This window comes from Pyrus communis, chromosome 16, assembly GCF_041283825.1.
Source record: "Pyrus communis isolate YQ-2024b chromosome 16, ASM4128382v1, whole genome shotgun sequence".
Classification (NCBI taxonomy): Eukaryota; Viridiplantae; Streptophyta; class Magnoliopsida; order Rosales; family Rosaceae; genus Pyrus; species Pyrus communis.
In genome coordinates, this window is record NC_142580.1 from 1101194 (window position 1) to 1122644 (window position 21451).

General features: G+C 37.4%; 3 protein-coding genes across 3 annotated transcripts; 2 read left to right on the forward strand and 1 right to left on the reverse strand.

Annotated features, from left to right (window-relative positions):
• Positions 1 to 1759: 1759 nt before the first annotated feature.
• Positions 1760 to 4836, forward strand: FKF1 (flavin-binding, kelch repeat, f box 1). The gene is made up of 2 exons (XM_068469860.2): positions 1760 to 2218; positions 2932 to 4836. The coding sequence occupies exons 1-2, from the start codon at positions 1923 to 1925 to the stop codon at positions 4535 to 4537; spliced, it is 1902 nt and encodes a 633-aa protein (XP_068325961.1). The 5' UTR covers positions 1760 to 1922; the 3' UTR covers positions 4538 to 4836.
• Positions 4837 to 5138: 302 nt separating this feature from the next.
• On the reverse strand, positions 5139 to 10725 carry LOC137731227 (phragmoplastin DRP1C). Its single transcript, XM_068470329.2, has 16 exons — positions 10305 to 10725; positions 10128 to 10191; positions 9627 to 9734; positions 9370 to 9471; positions 8820 to 8870; positions 8623 to 8684; positions 8438 to 8528; positions 8270 to 8334; positions 7851 to 8045; positions 7632 to 7751; positions 7485 to 7555; positions 6689 to 6914; positions 6328 to 6378; positions 5972 to 6233; positions 5721 to 5860; positions 5139 to 5607 (listed from the first exon to the last, which is right to left on the reverse strand). Exons 1-16 carry the CDS (start codon positions 10437 to 10439, stop codon positions 5482 to 5484), a joined length of 1869 nt encoding a protein of 622 aa, XP_068326430.1. The 5' UTR covers positions 10440 to 10725; the 3' UTR covers positions 5139 to 5481.
• Positions 10726 to 16912: 6187 nt separating this feature from the next.
• MAP70-1 (microtubule-associated proteins 70-1) lies at positions 16913 to 21238 on the forward strand. The gene is made up of 11 exons (XM_068470687.2): positions 16913 to 17576; positions 17687 to 17772; positions 18256 to 18321; positions 18435 to 18605; positions 18686 to 18856; positions 19015 to 19170; positions 19265 to 19411; positions 19523 to 19594; positions 19689 to 20204; positions 20287 to 20474; positions 20668 to 21238. Exons 1-11 carry the CDS (start codon positions 17333 to 17335, stop codon positions 20705 to 20707), a joined length of 1857 nt encoding a protein of 618 aa, XP_068326788.1. The 5' UTR covers positions 16913 to 17332; the 3' UTR covers positions 20708 to 21238.
• The last annotated feature ends 213 nt before the right edge of the window (positions 21239 to 21451 follow it).

Genomic DNA, 21451 nt, shown 5'->3' on the forward strand with positions numbered 1-21451 from the left:
GCGCAGAGCACTCAGATACGACGATGATGACGGCGATGAAGATGACAAGGGTGTGGAGTACGGACATAATAAGGAGATAGCAGTGTTGGAATTATATAGTCAGTGTGAGAGGAGAAGCACTTATTGTGCATGCAATGGTTGATGACCAGGATGTGGAAGTGCTTATCTTCAAGGTCTGTTGCTAGCTAGCTACTTGTTTGCTGATTTTTCTCCTTTTTCTACTAATCTTTTTAACGTAGCAGTGCTTATCTCCAAGCGTTTTTCCAAGTGCTTCTTTAAAAACAGAGATTCAAATACAACTTAGAAGCACTTTTAACTTTTTTTACCAAACATTCACATGAACACTTTAAGTTATTTAAAAGCATTTTTAGCTGTTTTGAAAAGCACTTTCAAACATGTCTTATAATACTGTTATTGATTCATGGGATTCTCTTCGAGCTTGAGTTGTGGGACTTCGCCGGACCCATCAAAAGAGCATTCTTCCAGCAAGGGCAGTGATCAACCGACAAATCGAACCGGACCAAATTGAAAAGTCGGTTTTGGAAGGTTTTGCTTGAACCAATGCCAGTTGAAAAACCGAATCGGGCCAATTATATGAACTCAACCAATATTGACACAACTCTAATTGGTCTCGCAATCTTCATCTACATTTTCGACCTCGTCATCAACTATTTTTTATTTTCCTCTTTGGATTCATTATTATTATTTTTAATTAAAACAACAATGTCGTTTCACTACAATATTGTTTTCATAAAAAAAAAACATTATTGGATTGGTTAAATTTTTTTAAATTAAAACAACAATGTTGCTTTCACTACAGCATTGTTATTATGAAGAAAAAAAACATTATTGAGAATATTGAACAAGAAAAAAACTAAAGATACAGTAAATTAGAGGGGAAATAAATTCATACCCTAACAAAAAGTACAAAACCATTAGAAACAAAAAATCAATAAAGACACTCCTATGAGAAACGAAAATTTGGAAGCCCCATAAGATTATGAGCAAATGCACATGGCGAAAAAAAAGCCTACCAATAAACTTCAACATGATCAACACTATAGTTTGCCAAGCCATCTGTCAACTGATTTCCTTAAGATAAATGTGAGAAAACCAAATGAAGTTGATACTGCGAGTTTTTTTTTTTTTGGTAAGAATCATATTGTGTCCACACCTGTATGCTTGTATGTTTAATAGTAAAGCAAAAATTGTCACTCAGTAGTACGGTCTTTAAAATGAAAAGTCTTAGGTTTGAATCTCGTGAATGATGAATTCGATACCAAATTAGATTATCCATTGTGTAACTTAGCTGAATATTCTCTTACTTTAATTAAAAAATATCGATGTATTCAAAATTAAAAATTAAAGCAAAAACTGGTAAGTCTCTAAATCAACGGTTAAAATGAAAGCGCTTGGATGATTTCAGAGAGATCAGCAGAGAATCTGAATCCCCATCCATTCCTTTCAACGGACATTTGCGGTCTGACCGTAGGATACGCAAGATATTTGACACCGCCAAATGATACCGGGACCCCCAACACTGAAAACGGAACGAAAATATCTTCTACAGCAAACCTATGACGTGGAAGCTATAGCGTGGCAAGTTAGGCTAGATATTTTCCGATAAAATATCCGCTGGCCACGTGTTGCCCACTCCCCGTTCTTGTCTACCCTCCAATCTCATTCAAACTACAGTACTGCCACCCTCCATGTGATTCGGCAATCGGCTACTTATTTTGTTTGCTACCAGGCTCCATGTGGTTCGGCACATCTTGATGGCATTTTGGAAATATTAAGAAACTGAGACGGGCACTTCCGTCAAAAAAATTTCAGAATTGAAGCTATAAATAAAAATAAAACGAGATATTTTGATTAGACGCACACCAAACAAACAAACAAACAAACGCTGAGAGCTTGAAGGAATGGCTATGGCGAACAAATACGAAGTGGAGGAGGAGGAGGAGGAGGTGCAGAGCTTTGGAAAGCGGCTGAAATGGAGCAGATACGAGGAGCCTCTGGAGGGGGAGGAAGAAGAAGAGGACGACGACGACGACGAGAGCCAGCTCGCTCTGAAGCCGTGGACGACGGCGTTCCCAATGAGGCCGGCGTCGTTTGTGGTGTCGGATGCTCTGGAGCCCGACAGTCCTATCATTTACGTCAACAAAGTCTTTGAGACCTTCACCGGCTATTGTGCCCACGAGGTCCTCGGCCGAAACTGGTAGCGATTTCTGATTTCAGTTTCCTTTTTCCCTTTTTGCTAATTTCTTCAAGAGTTGATTTTTAGTGTTTGTTTAAGAGAATTTGGGGAAATAGTGAATTTTTTTATATTTTATATGCAATTACATAATGTAGAACAAAAATGATGAAAATTTAAATGTTGCTTCAAAGTCAAACTTTTTGTTTCATGATGATACGATTTAATTTTAATTGTTTTTGCTGAAGAAATTGCCTGAAATTTCTTGTGTATTTGGGGGTTAATTGAGTTCGTTTCAAATGCCGAATTCGATAACGATTTTATGGTATCAGTAATTCTGCAGTTTTCTGCAAAATCCCCTTTCTAAAGTTTGAAACTTTGAAGAGAGCTGTAATGTGTTAATTTCGATCTAATTCTTTGAGTTAGGTGTCTCCCTAGCATTACCCCTGTTGTTATGATAGTTAACCGGAGAACTTGAAACGTATATCGAAGATATTGGGAGACAATGTTTGAAGTTTCTGGAGCTGATTAACGTTGGCTGTTGTTATGCTTTTATATCGTGACAAAGAACCGAGCTCAATGGTGTTCGAGGATTCATATAGCCAACCCCACTTAGTGGGAAAAGGCTTTGTTGTTGTTATGCTTTCGTATGCATATCTGTCACATGATAATCTGTTGTACTGGTAACTGTTTCAAAATTTGTATTAACGAATCGAACGTCCTTTGTTTCGTTTCAGTCGATTCCTGCAATATAGGGACCCTCATGCTCAAAGACGGCATCCTCTTGTAGATCCAGTTGTGGTTTCGGAGATTCGAAGGTGTCTCAAGGAAGGAGTTGAGTTTCAAGGAGAGCTTCTGAATTTCAGCAAGGATGGCACTCCCTTGGTGAATAGACTAAGACTGAAACCTATACACGATGATAACGGAACCGTCACTCACATCATAGGCATTCAAGTATTTTCTGAAGCAAAAATAGATCTCAACAGTGTATCATATCCAGTTTACAAACAGACATGCAATCTACAGTCTGATCAATCTGGTAAATATCCTCTCATCACTGGACAAACACCTTTCACCCAGTATCACGATATATGCGGGATTCTTCAGCTCTCTGATGAAGTTTTGGCTCACAACATTTTGTCACGCTTGACTCCGAGGGATGTGGCATCCATTGGGTCTGTCTGTAGAAGAATCCGCCAACTGACTAAAAATGAGCATGTGAGGAAGATGGTATGCCAAAATGCATGGGGAAGAGAAGTGACCGGTACATTGGAACTCATGACTAACAAGTTAGGGTGGGGGCGTCTAGCTAGGGAACTGACAACCCTTGAGGCTGTTTCTTGGAGGAAATTTACAGTTGGAGGTGCCGTAGAGCCTTCAAGATGCAATTTTGGTGCTTGTTCTGTAGGAAATCGGCTTGTGCTATTTGGAGGTGAAGGAGTTGATATGCAGCCAATGAACGACACATTTGTTCTCAATCTTGATGCTGCCAATCCTGAGTGGTGTCGAGTAAGTGTGAAATCATCGCCACCAGGGCGTTGGGGCCACACCCTTTCATGGTTGAATGGTTCTTGGTTGGTCGTATTTGGAGGCTGTGGGCGGGAAGGATTGCTCAATGATGTGTTCGTACTTGACTTGGATGCCAAGCAGCCAACATGGAAAGAAGTTTTTGGTGGAACTCCCCCTCCTCCTAGATCCTGGCACAGCTCTTGCACATTAGAAGGTTCGAAATTGGTTGTGTCGGGTGGATGCACAGATGCTGGGGTCCTTCTTAGTGACACGTACTTATTGGATCTGGCAACAGACAACCCAAGATGGAGAGAGATTCCAACTTCATGGGCTCCTCCCTCTAGGTTGGGGCATTCCCTCTCTGTTTATGGTCGATCAAAGATTCTCATGTTTGGTGGACTTGCCAACAGTGGGCACTTGCGGTTACGATCAGGGGAGACTTACACCATTGATTTGGAAGATGAAAACCCCCAGTGGAGGCAACTGGAGTGTGATGCGTTCACCAGCATGGGCAGCCAGAGTGCAGTGGTTCCCCCTCCCAGACTTGACCATGTTGCAGTCAGCATGCCTTGCGGAAGAATTATAATATTTGGCGGTTCAATCGCGGGGCTGCATTCTCCTTCTCAGCTTTTCCTCTTGGATCCTTCGGAAGAGAAACCATCATGGAGAATTCTCAACGTTCCAGGGCAACCGCCAAAATTTGCTTGGGGCCATAGCACTTGCGTGGTCGGAGGGACAAGGGTCCTGGTGTTGGGTGGGCACACAGGTGAAGAGTGGATACTTAATGACTTGTATGAGTTGCGCTTAGCAAGCAAGCAGGATTCAGACCACTGATAAAATTATTTCGAGTTGGGCCAGCCGCACAATGCAGATCTAGCAGAATTACATGATTTTTTTTGCAGCAACCACTCTGGAAGAAAAAATTGTTTCGTGAATCCGTTCTAGTAGTGAGTTTCTTCCTCGGAAACTATTTGCTTCATTTCGTGTTAAGCTTGGGTATTTTGGAGTATGTATGTATTTTTCGTGTTTAGATTTGTACCGCAATGTATAAAGATAACGTCTTTAAAGATGTTGGGGTGCACTCGCTGATTGTATTTAACTATTTATCTCAAAATATTGTTCATTCTTTCGAATTGCTGTGTTTTCCGTTACCCTTATACATTTTATGGTTATATTGTTGGAGCAATTTTAAGTTGGGGGCCGGATTCCTCTCTCTATTTTGTTTTTTTTATTCGTTTTGCGTTGCGGAAACTTGATGGTCAAGTTATTGTTCCACGTTGGGCGATCTGGAACCAACGAGCGGTTCAAATTCATGGAGCCTCGTAGAGGTAGACCTCCTTTTCGAAGTGGTTGAATCTTCATTTATACGCGACAGGGAGAGTGAAAGTTTTCGGACAAGTGAAATCATTTTACCAGAAGGGACAAGTCTGCAATCTGCTAAATTGCTTGGATTAAGATCGAAATCCTATAATTTTGTCCTCTCATTTCATCGAAACAACAGATATAATTGTTGACTTTGCAAACAAGTCTATTGCAAATATATAATAGTACAGGCAGTTGAAGTTAAGTTCAACAAAGAAGAAGGCCGGGGTAAAAGAATCATGTGCAACTTCAAATCGAAGTTCCTGCAGTACCTGTGAGTTTTTCTTATTTCAAGTAGAAAAAAGAACATGCAGGCCCAAATCCGGAAGTTTGTGATGTCTGCGTTGTCTCGAGTGGTATAAAAGATGCGTGCATCTCGATCTAGTATGAGCCTCATACACTGTTATGTGGCTCCATCATTTCCATGCGACAGAATCGATCTCATCTCTAGCTGACTTGTAGAGTTCAAGGCGTTTAGCAATGTTTGTTCGCCTCTCCATGAGTGCCGGATCCTCATCCAACATTGCGCCAAGTCTCTCCTTCTGCACATTCCCCAAGCAGAGGAAAATATGGTTATATATCCTCAGTTCTCCAAAACTACTTTATCACCCCCGAAACACAAAAAATAACTGGCATTGAAAAGTGGGAAGCTCACCTCTTGCCTTCCAATTTTGGTGTAAAAAAGGTTGAGCAGATTTCTCTTGGCCTCTCGAACTTGACAGTGAACAACAGCCTTTGGAATCGAAAGCCTCAGAGTCTCACAAACCATATTGATGTAAGAGCTGACATTTGATGCTGGTACAAATATATAACATCTCAGCAACATAATAACTTAATGAAACTGTGAACAGTGGGTCACGCCTTACACAATAAGACACAGTGAATGGGGTTTTGAAATTTGCATACCAATCCTCCTGAGATAATTATCTCCAAAAGTGTCCATATTTTGTACCGTTTCTTTTGAGTGTTTATCCGCCTTCGATCCTGCTTGATTTGGAGTTCTTTCCGGTTCAGAATTAAGCTTTCTAAAAAATTCCACCGTTAGATAGCTAGATTCCATTTCCACCAGTCGTGTAACAGTTTTCCTGCTTTCATCACGAAACCTTTCCAATGCTTCAGTGGAAGCGGCTGCTATATCAGATTGAAGTGTAGGGAATCGTTTTAATTCCTGCAAATTCCATAAAGTAGCATTTTTTAAACTTAAACCTGCCCACATGTTGATTGTTGCCATAAAGTGCTAAAACTCATGAATATTTACTTACCTCTGTTTCAGCCATTGACTTCCGTACAAGTTCTTTCAAAACAAAGTGCACCTGTGAGAAATTGATGGAGTGAAAAGAATACTCAGATAAACAGAGGAGACGTTGATATCCGCCATATAGCGTAAAAATTTGGACCAAAAGAAGACTTATACAAGGCAAGCATAGAAATGCACCATTCCCAATTGATGGACAGAAAATTTAGACAACCCCAGTCCAGAAACAAGAAAAATTATTGAACTAATTCTTTATATGTATATCCATAATATTTAACATAGTTTTTCTGTGATAAACTATATATTCCATATGTTGTAACTTTGAGTTTAGAATCATATATAGAACATGAAAGAAATAAGAGCATTACAGCATCCACAGAGGCTTCAGCTGGTCCTTTGAAATAGACGATAGATCCGTCAATGAGTCTTCGGTATCCTTGTTCTGGAGCAATCAAATGGGGCTGGTAACCATCAGCCTCACTAACAACTTTTTGAACATTCTTTACAGAGAGATGACGATCAAACGGAAGCTTTTTCAAAGCAGCAGGTAATTGATGGTCAAAAACCTTATATATCCGATCTCCACCAGGTCGCCTGAAATGGCAACTTATTATTAAATTATATGCATATATTAGGAAATGATTGATATGCTTATTTGCAGATATCAAAATTACACTACGATAGAAATGCTCTAAATCAAATTCAGAACTCATCTTGACTTCATGATACTCAAACCAAGAGCAAGTACAAGTGTAGTGAATCTCTCTCAAGGGTTTGTTTATATGGGTCCACAGCCTGTAAATAAATGGCCAGCCACTGCAGAGGGTGCAATTACCAAACAAATCTAACGAAACCCAAATGGCCAGCCACTTTTAAGGTAACCTCTACTCTTGTGAAGTACTGGACAGTTAGGTATTTAGAACGTAATATACAGTTTAAACTCAATGAAATGTTCCTTCATAGAACTATAGTAATTCTTTTTCGATATGTCTAGGTGTTTGGTTCAAAAACTCAATCAATGAATCAAGGGCACATGCTTTCAAAACAGAAACCCTGGTAAGCTGATCAATTAAATCATACATAATTTCAACATGAAAAATCAGAGAATATTGAAATCTAAACTTAAATAGCCAATACAAGTCACAGAAAGGCCATGAAATTTACCCTCCATCCAGGTGTTCCTTAAATACACGGTCAAATGCCCGACATAATTCTAAAATAGTGTACAGCTGGGCCTGTACATATAATAACATAAGTCAGTCAAACCTGTCATAAACAGAAAACTTAACCACAAAAAGTCAGCATTGTTACCCCGGAATCTACACCAATTGGCCTGCCAATACGATCCAGCTCTGCATTAAGCTCATCAATTGTTTTGTTTATCAAGGCAATGATACTAGGTATGCGTTGCCTAATGACAACCTCCAGATGCTGATAAGAAGATGAAATGGAACAGTTATTTCATTAGTTTACTATGTGAACATACCAGCCCAGATGACGAAAAATATTTAATATTTTAATAGTTAATACCTTAGACAAAAGTTTGGCAAGATACTCTGAACCCATTTTGTGCGCCAAATGCCCATATTCAGGGCTAGTTTCAAAGTATTCTTGCTCCTTACGACGAGCAGCAATCATATCAACGTTCTTGTTGATATCAGCTTGTGAACGATTCACAATTCCTACCCATGGGTGTTGCAGTCTATATGACCTTCCTTCTATAACCTTGAACATTCATACAAACTACAGATTAGTTTGATGTTATGGGCCATGGCCACCACCGGAAGTAAGGAATCTTGATTACACACTTTAAAAATTCCACTTATATATTCATGAAAACCAAAAGGTAACAACCATGAAGTCATGAAAGTTAAAATATTTCTTTTTTATAATCAAGTAACTTATATTTTTCTGATCAAATTATGAAATGAGTATGATTGGATCCTTACATCCAGAGCATTGGTTCCCTTGTCCATCAGATCGAGTTTTGTTAGCACTCCAAATGTTCTTTCACCTAAAAAAGTCAAACATAATGCAATGAGTAGACCAGTCCTCCTTTTGATAAACAATGAATTAAGGCGAAAAAAGTATTGTCGCCTGTCCATAGTTCATATTACCAGACGGGTCGACTTCTCTTGCAAGTTTGATGGCATCTGAAGTGGCAATATCTTGATTAGCAGGAGAGATAGCCAATATAATGCAGTTAGGCTACAAATCAGAGAAGTCCATCAGATAGACTGCAGTATTAATAAAAGAAAAATAATAAATTGATCCTGCAAACAATGTTCTGAAGTATCCTCACCTTCTCAACATAAGAACGGACCATATTCTCAATATCTTCTACAATGGATTCTGGTTGTCCCTCTACAAAATACCCAGAAGTTTGTCAGTAAGCTCTTACCAAACTTTTTTTTGGGGGGGGGGGGGGGGGGGGGGGGGGGGGGGTGGGTTTGGAGGGGAGAGAGATAGTTATAGGAGGAATTGCGCGAGAGAGATTACCTACAGCCACCTTCGTCAATCCAGGAAGATCGATAAGGGTTAAGTTTACAACTGGCACAAAAAATACACTTAGTACCATGCAATTCAAACCAACCAGCACTGTTAACAATATCGGTCAACAAACGAATTATGGAGTTACGGAGTATATCTTGAATCAGGACAAGAGGTTGAAGAAACAAAAAAGGAAAATACTGCATAACTATACGCAATATATTGAAATTCCAGCTTTCATCTCTACAACATTCTCATCTACACAAGGAATAGAAGTTTCAATTTATTTAACAGAGTAAACTTTCCAGATTTCCAACTAGAACCTTCATAGGAAAGCCTAGCTTGTGGCTTGCATTACTATCTAATATCTATACATACAGTTGATAGCAAAAATCTAAATTTCATTTGCATCTAATTTCCATTAGTAATATATATATAACATGTAATCCAACTATGTTCCTTCGAGATGAAAATTGATTAGCAAGCAAATAATGATTTAGAAGGAAATTAAACATATGGCATTCAAATCCATGATATTCACCAGAAATTAAATACATACCATTTGGAGAATATATGCTGAGATGAATTGGAATGTTAGAGATTTGTTTGGTCTTCCCAGTTATACGATCAGTCTCATCTGAGATTTCCTTACGTACAGAAGCTGCACAAGCAAAGAGTAAAACTCACTGTTCGGCATAAGAACTAAGAAGAAATAAAACCGTTGCATATCTATCACTTAAATTCAAAAATCATAATCACGGACAGTTCATCTTCAGTCCAAGAGAAAAATGAACCTCGCTTTCAAAGCTAACATACCAAAATCAGTAAACTTCTTCTTAGGACAATGAAGAAACTCTGCATATTCAGACCGATTCGCTTCTATCTGATGAAGTTGCAACACCAATGGTCTCCTCGTCACAATACCTTTCGACCAAATAAAGTTAATGTAAGAAGTAATGCATAATTTTTGCAACACAAAGCTACAAATGGAACGGCACATATGATCAACGGAATGATGGAGGTCGCTCTAATTAAGAATATTAATTAGCTAGAAATAACTAGCACCCCTCTACTTAGATTATATCAATTCGGGACACACGAAATAATAGCCTCAACTGCATTGAGCTTAGTGCAAATTATGTGTCTTTGCTCGAAATCAGGTTCAATTCTTTACCAAGCAGAAAAATTTTAACCCACATTACATCTCGCATTCGTTAAATATTCCAATAAACTATAAACACAGCCAAAGAAGGAAAAAAAATACACATCAATAGCAAACTTTGTTTATATGGAAAAGGGCGAAAAGGCGAGAAATACCAGATCCACGAGGCAAGAAATCTCTCCCAACGACGCTTTCCAAAACCGAGGACTTTCCGGAACTCTAATTTCCAAAAATAAAACAATATATATTATAGCATTGGAAAATCAGAAACCCAGGCGATTGTTTAAGAAAATAAAAAATAAAACGAATGGAATGGAGGGAGTGGAAGAGACCTGGCCTCCGACGACGGCAACTGTCGGAAGAGCTTCCCAGAGCGACATGCCGTCGCCGCCACCATGATCTCCTAGAACGGTGCAGGCTCGCTGGATGCGATTGACCAGCCCGATCAAGCTCTCCAATCTGGCCATTGATGGTCTGGGATCGTATAAAAGCGATGGGTCAGAAGATCGGATATTGAAAATGTGGGTTCTGGGGGGAGGTTTGGATCTGGATCGAGGATTGAGCCTTTGGAAATTGAGAAAGTTAGATCTGGGGTTTTTAGGTGAGCAGATTGAATCTGAGGAGAGAGAGAGATGGAGGAATATAGAAAAAACGGTTATTGGCTAGAGTGACATGGTTAGTGGTGCATCAACGTTAATGTAATTTTTAAAAAGTTTCATCTTCACAAACAACCCATGCTACAAATATTTGTATGGCTTCTAAAATTTTATTGTGCATTTTCATTAAATGTAATTTTTTCAAATACAAAAAAAGTTAAAACGTTTATGAGAATTTTAAAGTGTTAATAGTAATTATATTTTTTTGTTACATTGCTTAAGGCGTAACAATTTGATCACACAAAATTCTTTTTTAGGCGGTCATAGAACTCTTTTAAAACTTTTATAAATGTCTATTTTCTCAAACGAAAGAAAATGGGCCATTGCATAGATGAAAATAATTGGGCCTCGATGTCTTTTTAACCTAATTTTGGCTTCGCTATTTATTGTTGAAGTGGAGTTAATGTGATCTTGAGTGTAATGTAATCAATTAAGCTACAAGTTTGTTATATGTGATTTTTATAATTCAAACTATTTATTTTAGCATCGTTAGGAGCATTGATGTTGAAAATTTTGGAGTTCCAACGTAAGCTATTGTCGAAAAAATATTTTAAAGGGAATACATTTTAAATTTGTAATGATAAATGATTTATAATTCAAGTAGTTAAGAACATTCATATTTGTTTTCAGCATTTTAAGTTCAATTCTCTCCTTCTTGTATAAAATATTAAAAAAAAATAAAAGGTTATGGTCGGTGATAGATATAATAGCAATCTATCTTTGGGAGCACTCAATTACCCTTCAACATATACCGATAGATATAATACCAAGAGTGAAAATATAATGCCCACACATGGCTATTATTTATCAGTTCGGAAAGACGGGTCATTGGGGCACTGCTAATCGCACTAATACTTCTTTAGTTTACTCATTTATTGCTCAGTATTGAAACAAAAGGCTTCGGTGTTATAATGAATGAAACCATATATTTATTTATTGTATTTTATTTTCTTAATTATCATACGTGGGACTTATATTTTTTTTTTTTTGACAAAATGTGGGACTTATATTTAACACTATTAAATTCACCTTACCATTTTATGACGTTTGTTAGACATATGCTTTCTATTGGCGGCTATCAGTTACTAGAACTGTTGGAGTTTTTGAGCTCCTTTAGTCCCATATCGGGAACGGAACTTGAGATCCTTATATTAAGTTAGTCACCTTTATTAGTGATTAGTTGTTGGACCATTTACAATGAGGATTGAGGTTTGGGCCATGATTGTGTGGATTAGGCTTGATGATAATCTTTATTAATTAATAAAATACTCATTGTCAACCAAAATCCTATGAAATTACCAGTTTAACCTTCTAATTAAAACAGAACATGAATAAGAAATATGAGACAGAAATGTAATTTTACACAACAAAATTTTGTTGTTTTCCCACTTCCACATTCTTTATCACTCTCTTCCTCTCTCCTGTTTCAAAAACAAAAATAAATAAAAATTTCACACTTTGTGTGTGTCCATATGCTAGTATTAATAATATTAATATAAATTAATCAAGACAAGGGGCTTGATCATTAATTTTAATTTCGAATTAAGTTTTTAAATTAAATTAATTAAAAAACGTTTTGATTAATAGACACAACTCTTTGGAAAGAGTTGTGTAGTTTCAAATACGTCCAAAAGGTATTTGAAGAGGTATAAAATAGTCTATATAACTAAAGTCTTAGTTCCATCATAAATCATTTTTTCTTCCTCTTCTCTTACGTACAAACTTTCCAATTCTTGCACTTATTTCTGCATTTTAAATCAATTAAGCTACAAGTTAGTATCATTTTAATTATTGTACTTATTTCTGTATTTCATTATGTACATCAAGTATTTTTTTAATTAATAAAGTATTAAAATTTCAAGTTCTGTTATTTCTATTATTTTTATTTATTTTTGAATTATTCTCCAACAATAACTACTAAATTTTGCTTTACTTCCCTTCATTCTTGCTCTTTTGATCTTAAAAAAAAGCCATGACTTTCGGATTTGCTTAACCCCAAATACAGCGAATGGACTTAGCTTATAGTAACTAAAATAAAAATAAAAAAACCCGTGAACAAAAGATTCAACTACAAATTGTTTAAGAGTCTCCCATCTGGCTGTGGAATGAATTTCCAATCTTCGTGAGAGAAAGAATTGTTAAAATGTGACAATATCGTTTTAGTCAACAAATATACCAATATACGTACACTATACAGTGACGCACTGACACATTAAAACTCAACTTCATGCACAAAACATTTCTACTACCCAGTCGAAACAAATATTTTCCACCCTTCTCTTCTTTACCTATCAAGAGTTCCAACCTTAATTCAATATGTGCATGATCGTTGATAAATCAAATTCACATCAGAGTGCATGAACATAATTACCACCCTATAGTTTTTTGTCAGCACGAGCAAGAGCCACGAAACTGAAGCATCCAAACTGTGTACTTATGTAGATTTGGATGTGATCAACACCAGAAACTGGGAAGGAACCCGGCAATTAACCATCATTTCTTGTCTGAATCCGGGGCCTATTCCTCTTGCAACACATATGGCCTTGGATTGGATCCAAAGGGACTAGCTACAAGCATGCACCACTAACCTTGTTTTTTGTTTTTTATTTTTTATTTTTTATTTTTGAACAAACGATATTATCTACACTAAGGAGAAGGAGGTGAGCTTAGCCTCACAATGTACTAGTAATAATGTGGTTCAAATTCGTCTTTGGCAAGAATTGAACCTATAACCTCTCACTTACAAGTGAAGATGAATACCACCGTAGTATTAAGTGGCACATGCACCACTAACTTTTAATTAAGAAAGAAAATTTTACTTGTAACGATTAAGAGTATTTATCTCTGGACATAAATGTCTTAGATTTAGAATAATTTATTGATTTATAAAAAATACAATCACGTAACGTTATTATTTTATTACCAAATTACCAAATTGACACACAAAAACTTCGCTTAATTACCAAATTGAGACACAAAAATACAGTCACCTAATTAGAGAAGTAAAGTTTACTTCGCTTAATTACCAAATTGACACACAAAAACTTTTGAAAGTATTCAAATGGGTCCCGTCGTTAAATCTTCATCGCAGGCCGTACAGGTGGTCGGTACAGGGTCCGCAGCACCATGGCATTGAACACCCCAAGCAGGAGACACAAAGCCCATACAATCACTTTCCAATCCCTTTTTATTTTATTATATATATATATATATATATGCCTCATGAAATCCAAAATTTTTAAATATTTTTGTTAGAAAAAAAAGCATTTTAATTTTTTAATTAATTAAAAGTATCTCAATATTAAAAGTAGTTTTTAATATCAATTAAAAATATGATCAAACTGTATTACTCTCTATTTATAATTGAGAAATCTCATATATTTGACATTGTAAATAATGTTTTCGTATTATGTCTGACTCATTGTATGCCTTGACTCAAAATTTCTACCCGTATACAAATATATGTGTATTAAATAATTGTATTTTTATATATAAAAAAAACTATATAAAAAAGAGCTGTAATTAATCAATCAATAAATCTTTAAAATTATAATTAAAATTTTCCAATTAATTATTTTATCCAAAAAAGCTCAAATTTCATATCTCAATCGACCTTCAATTTCATGTTGATTCTTTAAAGACAGTAGAACGTTATCAAAAAGGCTAAGCTGGCAGCTTTTTCTCTCTTTTTCTTATCCAACCCTATTTTTCTCCAAAAAAGTGCGCAAATGTTAAGAGAATTTGAGCACCGACCAGGTAAAGGCTTGTTTGGCTGCATGCAAATCCGCATTTCTCTGCATTTCTACTAATTCCACCTCAAATCACCATCCTAAGTGAGTAAGTTGACACTTGGCAGGACTAAAATGCAAGTCAAACATGGCTTTTGAGCAGGTGGGTGAAAGTGAAAGTGAAAGTGAAAGTGAAGGGGAAAGAGATGTACTGCCTAAACAATACCATAATCTTTAATTATTGAGTGTGATTTGTGCCTAATTAGTAAACCAAGACTTGACATGTCTCTAACTTGCTTGGGAAAATATGCCTTACTAGACCTATCTATGTTCATACTATTTGTCAGAAATTTCTCGTATCAGACGATAACATACGGTTAAGTGTTATGTCGCTCAGGTTATTATTTAAGTAATAGTATATAAATTTTATAAACAGATGTCATGAGTATCGTATACAAATTTAACGTTTTAAAAGTCCTTCCGTATTCTTTTATCATGTGACAAAGGCACGTCTACAAGTGATAATGTAAATTTTTTACTCCTTAGTACACTAATAATCGCATCCAATTATTGTGCACCAATAAGTCATGAAAGTACCATTAGTACCAATGAATCAATTCTTATATTTGCAATGTAAAGTGCTAATGCACGTGAAATGAGCAAACTTTTTTTTTTAAAGAGTCAAACAAACTACGTTTAAGTATTCGTCTCTAAATTTTAATTTTATTGAAAATTTGTAAGTATTGATTCATGAACTTTGGTAGGTAACTTCATTACACTTATGGTTTTTATTTGATACTTAAACGTTTATTTTAGAAGTAAGTGCTAACAATGTTACATAAATGGACAATGTGAATTGAACCAATACTTACGCAATTTTATTTCAATGACTAAAACTCCAATAAAGCCAACGTCCATAGATCAATGCGGATGCAAAATTCTTTTTCCCTGTTATTGGACAAAATTGCAACTACAAAACAAATAATACCTTTGGCCAAGGCCAAAGAGGCTCACGCGCCCAATATGAAATGGGAGGGGGGGCTTTAGCTGAATAACCTCCGATGTCAAAGTTAGAATTTTGAGGGAAAAGTGTTTAGAGAATTTAGAGAATTTAGTAAGAGTGTGGAACTTAGGTTTTTAGAGAAAATGAGGTAGTATATATAGGGCATCACTGGCCCCCTTTGGAAAGATGGTAACTGGCCCTTTGTGGCATTTTTGGGTGTAATTGGTAGTTAATTAGCCAATTAATAAATAAATTTGGTAATAAATAAATTAATTAGCTAATTAATATAATTTGAAATGAATGTTTTGGGGGTTACCTTGTGGAGAAGATTTGATAAGGATGTATGAAAAAGGTTTTGAATAAATACCTATTTTGGGCACTTTTGACTTGATTGTGGGATGATTGTTTACTGCTCGTGCGTAGGAATTCCGATGTTCCTCGAGGGGAATTTTGTCATTTTAACCTTAGAATCCACGTGTCACCTCCGTATTCTTCTTGATTATTTTTGACTCCACAATCAATACTCCAATTTTATCATATATTTTGTACTCCAATGTCACTTATAATCTATAGCTTATTAGTTATGGAATGAGATTCGCTTCGGATCTTTGTGTTTGAAGCTTGCCGTCGGAGATATCCCCACGTTCAAGAGAGAAAAAAGATCCGGGCGTTCAATCCGTTGGTTTTTTCCTAAAATTTTGTGGCCAATGACGCTCACCTTCCTTCAATGAGTGATTTTCTGAATTAAATTTATGTTTCTGGTCCCAATTAGACATTGCACCCGTGATATTCGTCTTTTATGTGCATTATTTGTTCATGATATTCTGTAAGATGTTTGATTGATCCAAATGGCTCGTAACATTTTACATCCATTTGTTGAAAAGAGGTTTACGGTACAAAATTCTTTCTATGCATTGCCCTAAATATTGTTAAAACTGAATGTGCCTCAATCTTAACAGCATGCAATGATATAATTTTGAGTGTGACTCCAATTGAAAGGAGAAAAACTGTTGAGTGTGACAATTATACCATCATTTGATGTTATCAAAATACGGGTGAATAATAAATTTAATACAATAAAATCTTTTAAATTAAAAATAATGCTATTTATACACTTATTTTTATTTTTCATACAACTCTCTTGACTTACAGTCGAATCGACCAAAAAAAAAGAAAAAAACGTAAATGCTGCTACCATGCGCGGGTCTTACTCTTATGCTGTGCGTATACGGTAGGCAGGCCTTTCTTGTTGTTTGCGTGAGAGTGCGCATTACGCTTCCGGCCTCGCTGGACCAACGGGCCCAAAACCCAAAAGAAAACCAAAAAGGAAAAAAAGAAACAAAATCACGAAAAGCAATCAAGTATTATTAAAATTTCCAAACAAGTTTACTTAATAATACTGAGAGATTCAACAGGATTATCGTTGGATTCTCTTTGTGAGGATTCTGAAGATTTTTTAATTATACATGTTTATTGTAGATCATACGATCAGAAATTATTGTAAATTTTTTTATTTAAAATTGAATATAAACATTACTTGATAAAAATTAACTGCACAACATATGATGAACGTGTGTGATTTAAAGCCAGATCCTCTCAGCTCTCACCTGAAAGAGAGTCATGCAGTATCAGTGTCTGCTTAACAGCAAAGCGTCCCTTCCCCACTCCCTCTCCAGCTTCCTTTATTTAATTAATCAGAAACTAAATCTAATATCTCTCTCTCCTCTCCACTACCAGATTTAAATCACAATCTAGAGAGAGAAAATCAAACCCAAAGAGCAAAACCCACTCCCTTTCTCTATCTAAAAAAATCACATCATTTTTTGCAAAGCTCCAACACTCTCTCGTTCTATCCCCATCTCTCTCTGTACATCTGCGCCTCTGTGTATTTTGTCTGCTATTTGAAACCCTAGGCATTTCGGATCCCGAGCTACATTTGGATGTGAAGGAGCGTGCGCCACTCAGATCGGGCTATGGAGGAGTTTTCCGGCGACGGAGGTTTGACTCCGATGACGGATTACAGTAACGGACCGTTTCACGGAGCTACGCCGACACCGCCGCCGCTGACGGTGTCCGGATCGTTCAAGGAGGGGAAGAGCTCATCGCGGAGGAGAGGATTCAGGAAACCGAGTATGGATGGCGACGAGTTGATAAACCTCTTGCACGGCTCGGATCCGGTCAAGGTCGAGCTCAATCGGCTCGAGAATGAAGTCAGAGGTGCGAATGCGGCTCGATCCGCTGCTTTTCTCGAGATTTGCAGTCGGTTTCCCCCTAGATTCCTGGTGTCGTTTTGCCCTTTTTGACTGTCGTTTTTGTGTGTTTTGCAGATAAGGACCGGGAGCTAGGAGAGGCACAGGCTCAGATCAAGGCTCTCAAGCTCTCTGATAGAGCCAGAGAAAAAGCTTGTGAAGAGGTTATTTTCGTTATTTTATATTACTCTGATTTTTCCTTAGTGTGCATACAACTATTATGTTTAAACATTGGCTTAGTCTTAATTTTTCCTTAATTGTAGAACATTACATTTAGCCCAATATTTCCCATCAATTTTGTGGTATATGTATTGGAAATTTTCGGAGTAGACGCTTTAGATTAATTACTATGGTTAATATGGAATATAAATTCTATTAATTGATGGGCAGTGGCTACTTTATTATTTGGATCCCATTTCTGGAGTACTACTTGTTCTTCCTGCTATAACTTTCATATTAGTTGCCTATTCAGAAATTAACATGTTCTCATTCCTTTTTTGGTTCCGGGGTAAATATATTTTAATTCGAGTGAAGTTATGGAATATATAGTAATGTATATTTGTATGGTAATTGCGTTGGCAATTATAAATATGTCGCTGAAATGGTTGCTGAATTTTCTTCTTGTCTATGTTTTTGTTACATTGCAGCTCACTGATGAGCTGTCGAAGGTGGAAGAAAAGCTGAAGTTAACTGAATCACTTCTAGAAAGCAAAGTATGATTTGAATCTGAATCTTTTCTTAATTTTTTTTTAAGTGTTGCTAACTTTGGTTTTGTATTATGTATGCTTGTTATCACAATTCTACATCGCCGAAAAATGTTTTGCAGAATCTTGAAATAAAGAAAATCAATGATGAGAAGAAAGCTTCCATGGCTGCTCAGTTTGCAGCTGAAGCTACTCTACGTAGGGTTCATGCTGCTCAAAAGGATGATGATATGCCTCCGATTGAAGCCATTCTTGCACCTCTGGAGGCTGAGCTAAAGCTTGCCCGGCAAGAGGTACATTCTGTCTTACCAAGAGAACACAATTCATGTGGTACTTGTAGGTGTAATTGATTAGTTATTTTGAATTCTTACAGATTGCGAAGCTTCAAGATGATAACAAAGCTCTGGACCGCCTTACCAAATCAAAAGAAGCAGCTTTACTTGAGGCCGAGAGGACCGTTCAGGTTGCCTTGGCTAAGGCCTCCATGGTGGATGACCTTCAAAATAAAAACCAAGAGTTGATGAAACAGATAGAAATTTGTCAGGTAGTGCAAGATAATGCATGATATTTCCTTTTTTAAGCGGATTAGACATTTTTTTTCCCTTTTGGGAGCAGTGTTTGGAATTTTATAATTGTAGTTTCACGCTCTTGTTGTTTGACTAGTATGATTTATTTGGTATTTCTGCTGCTTCTGTGTGCTAGGAAGAAAATAAGATTTTAGACAAGATGCATAGACAAAAGGTTGCTGAGGTTGAAAAGCTTACTCAGACTGTGCGGGAGTTGGAAGAGGCTGTTCTTGCTGGTGGTGCAGCGGCAAATGCTGTGAGGGATTATCAGCGGAAGTTTCAGGAGATGAATGTAATACGCCAAACATATTTAAATGCTGAATTTACCTGTAATATGCAGTTGAAAGCATTCTTAAGATTGAAGAGGTTTGGGTTTTCTTTCTCAGGAGGAAAGAAAAACTCTAGACCGGGAGTTGGCCCGTGCAAAAGTAACAGCAAATAGAGTAGCTGTAGTGGTAGCAAATGAGTGGAAAGACGCTAATGACAAAGTGATGCCTGTAAAACAGTGGCTGGAGGAACGGAGATTCTTGCAGGTAGTGTTTTCTATCTTCCTTTTGGGGTTAGCTTTTGGCTTCTTACTGGCTTTCTGAATTCTGTGTTTGGCTTCCACCTTTTACTGTAATGACCAAACTGTGTTCTTACAGGGAGAAATGCAGCAACTTCGTGACAAGCTTGCCATAACTGAGCGAGCTGCCAAGTCTGAAGCTCAATTGAAAGTAATAATCTGGTTCTGCAACCAATGCCAGATCTGTTTTCAGTTTAAATTTGGGGTGTTATGTATAGTAAAAGTTCTCTCTCTGCTTTTAACAGGAAAAATATCATATGCGACTTAAAGTGCTTGAGGAGAGTGTGAGAGGTAACAGTCTTAGCCGCAGTACAGCAGAGGGAAGAAGTACAAGCAATGGACCCTCTCGACGTCAGTCCCTGGGTGGGGCTGATAACCCTCCAAAATTAACTTCCAATGGCTTTTTATCCAAGAGAGCTCCTGTCAGGTCTTTGACCTCCAGCACCAGTTCAGTGTTAAAGCATGCTAAAGGTACATCAAAATCATTTGATGGTGGTACAAGATCATTGGACAGGGGTAAGGTTAACTTGAATGGTACAAGCCCCAGTCTCTCCGTCAACCAATCTTGTGAGGGTACAAAGGATGGCGAAGCACAAAATAACTGGAAGGGAAATTCAGATGATAAGCCTGAGTTCTCAGTGGATACGGAGGATAGTGTCCCAGGGGTTTTGTATGATTTGTTGCAGAAAGAGGTTGTGGCTTTGAGGAAAGCTGGTCACGAGAAAGATCAAAGCCTGAAAGACAAGGATGATGCTATTGAGGTCGGTACTCTTTTCTATCAGTCTCCTAATTCTGTAATGTACACTCTTGGTTAAGTGTTTGGTTATGATTATCGTCTCTCAGATGTTAGCCAAGAAGGTAGATACCTTGACTAAAGCAATGGAGGTTGAAGCAAAGAAAATGAGAAGAGAAGTTGCTGCCATGGAGAAGGAGGTAGCTGCCATGCGTGTGGACAAAGAACATGAGAATAGGGCCAAGCGGTTTGGTCATACTAAAAGTTCCGTCAGCAGTGCTCAGGTGCTCTCTGGAAGGTACTTAATTTCAATCGCTTACCACCTGTGATGTCTCAGATCACATTAGTTGTTTGGTAACTTCGGTTGTACCATTGAAGATATGCCATTTGCCTTGCTTCGGTTGAAGCAAAGAAAATGATAGTGTTGTCTCTGTTGTGATTATTGTTCTCACCAAACTGGTAGAGATTTACAAGTTTCACATACTGTGCAGGGGTCTCGCACGAAGTGGGTTAACACGCAGCACCCAATGACAAAAATCCTAATTTGCAGCTGCAGAAAGGCATTAATCCTCAGAGGCCTTGTTGTTCGTCCTTCGTTTTTCCACTTTTTAATTTTATTTTATCCTGTCCCTTCCCCCCTACTGCGATTGATTATAAGATAGTAGCTGGCATGCCGATGAAACTGAGTTCACCAAAAGCTGGTAAAGGAGAGCAACCTCGGAGAAAGAAGTTGTCGGTATGCCTGCCTCTGACGTAGATTGTTATACCCGTGCTTGTTAGAGAGATGAGCAGAAGAAAAGAGAAAGGGAAGAAGAAGATTATTGACTTTTGGGCTAACCTACCTTTTGTCGCATCGTCTCGTGAGTGGGCAATGGTTGTGTTGTATAGGTAGCTTATTGGGTTTTGTTTACGTTGTTGTATGTTTTACAGTTTATATTTGTAATTGCAGAAGCTAGTGTGATTGCTGTTGGTTAAGGGCTTTGTTAATATTCTTGTAACCAGATCAAGATTAGATCTTTTGTTGCTTGTGTTACTTCATCTATACTCCACTGTTGGTTTATATATCTCTCTCTTGTAGACGCGTTAAAGTTCTTGGGCACTCTTCCCTTACGAGCGGATTTTTAAGGGACGGATCTACCGGTATGTCTCTAACAATTGAGTTTTGGTTTCACCACGCAAATGAATTTGGATACTCTCCGGACCTTAGTGTTTGAAGTCTAAGGATCAGGAAATTCAGACACTTGGATTGTGTAAAAGAGTAAGCGGAGCCTTTGG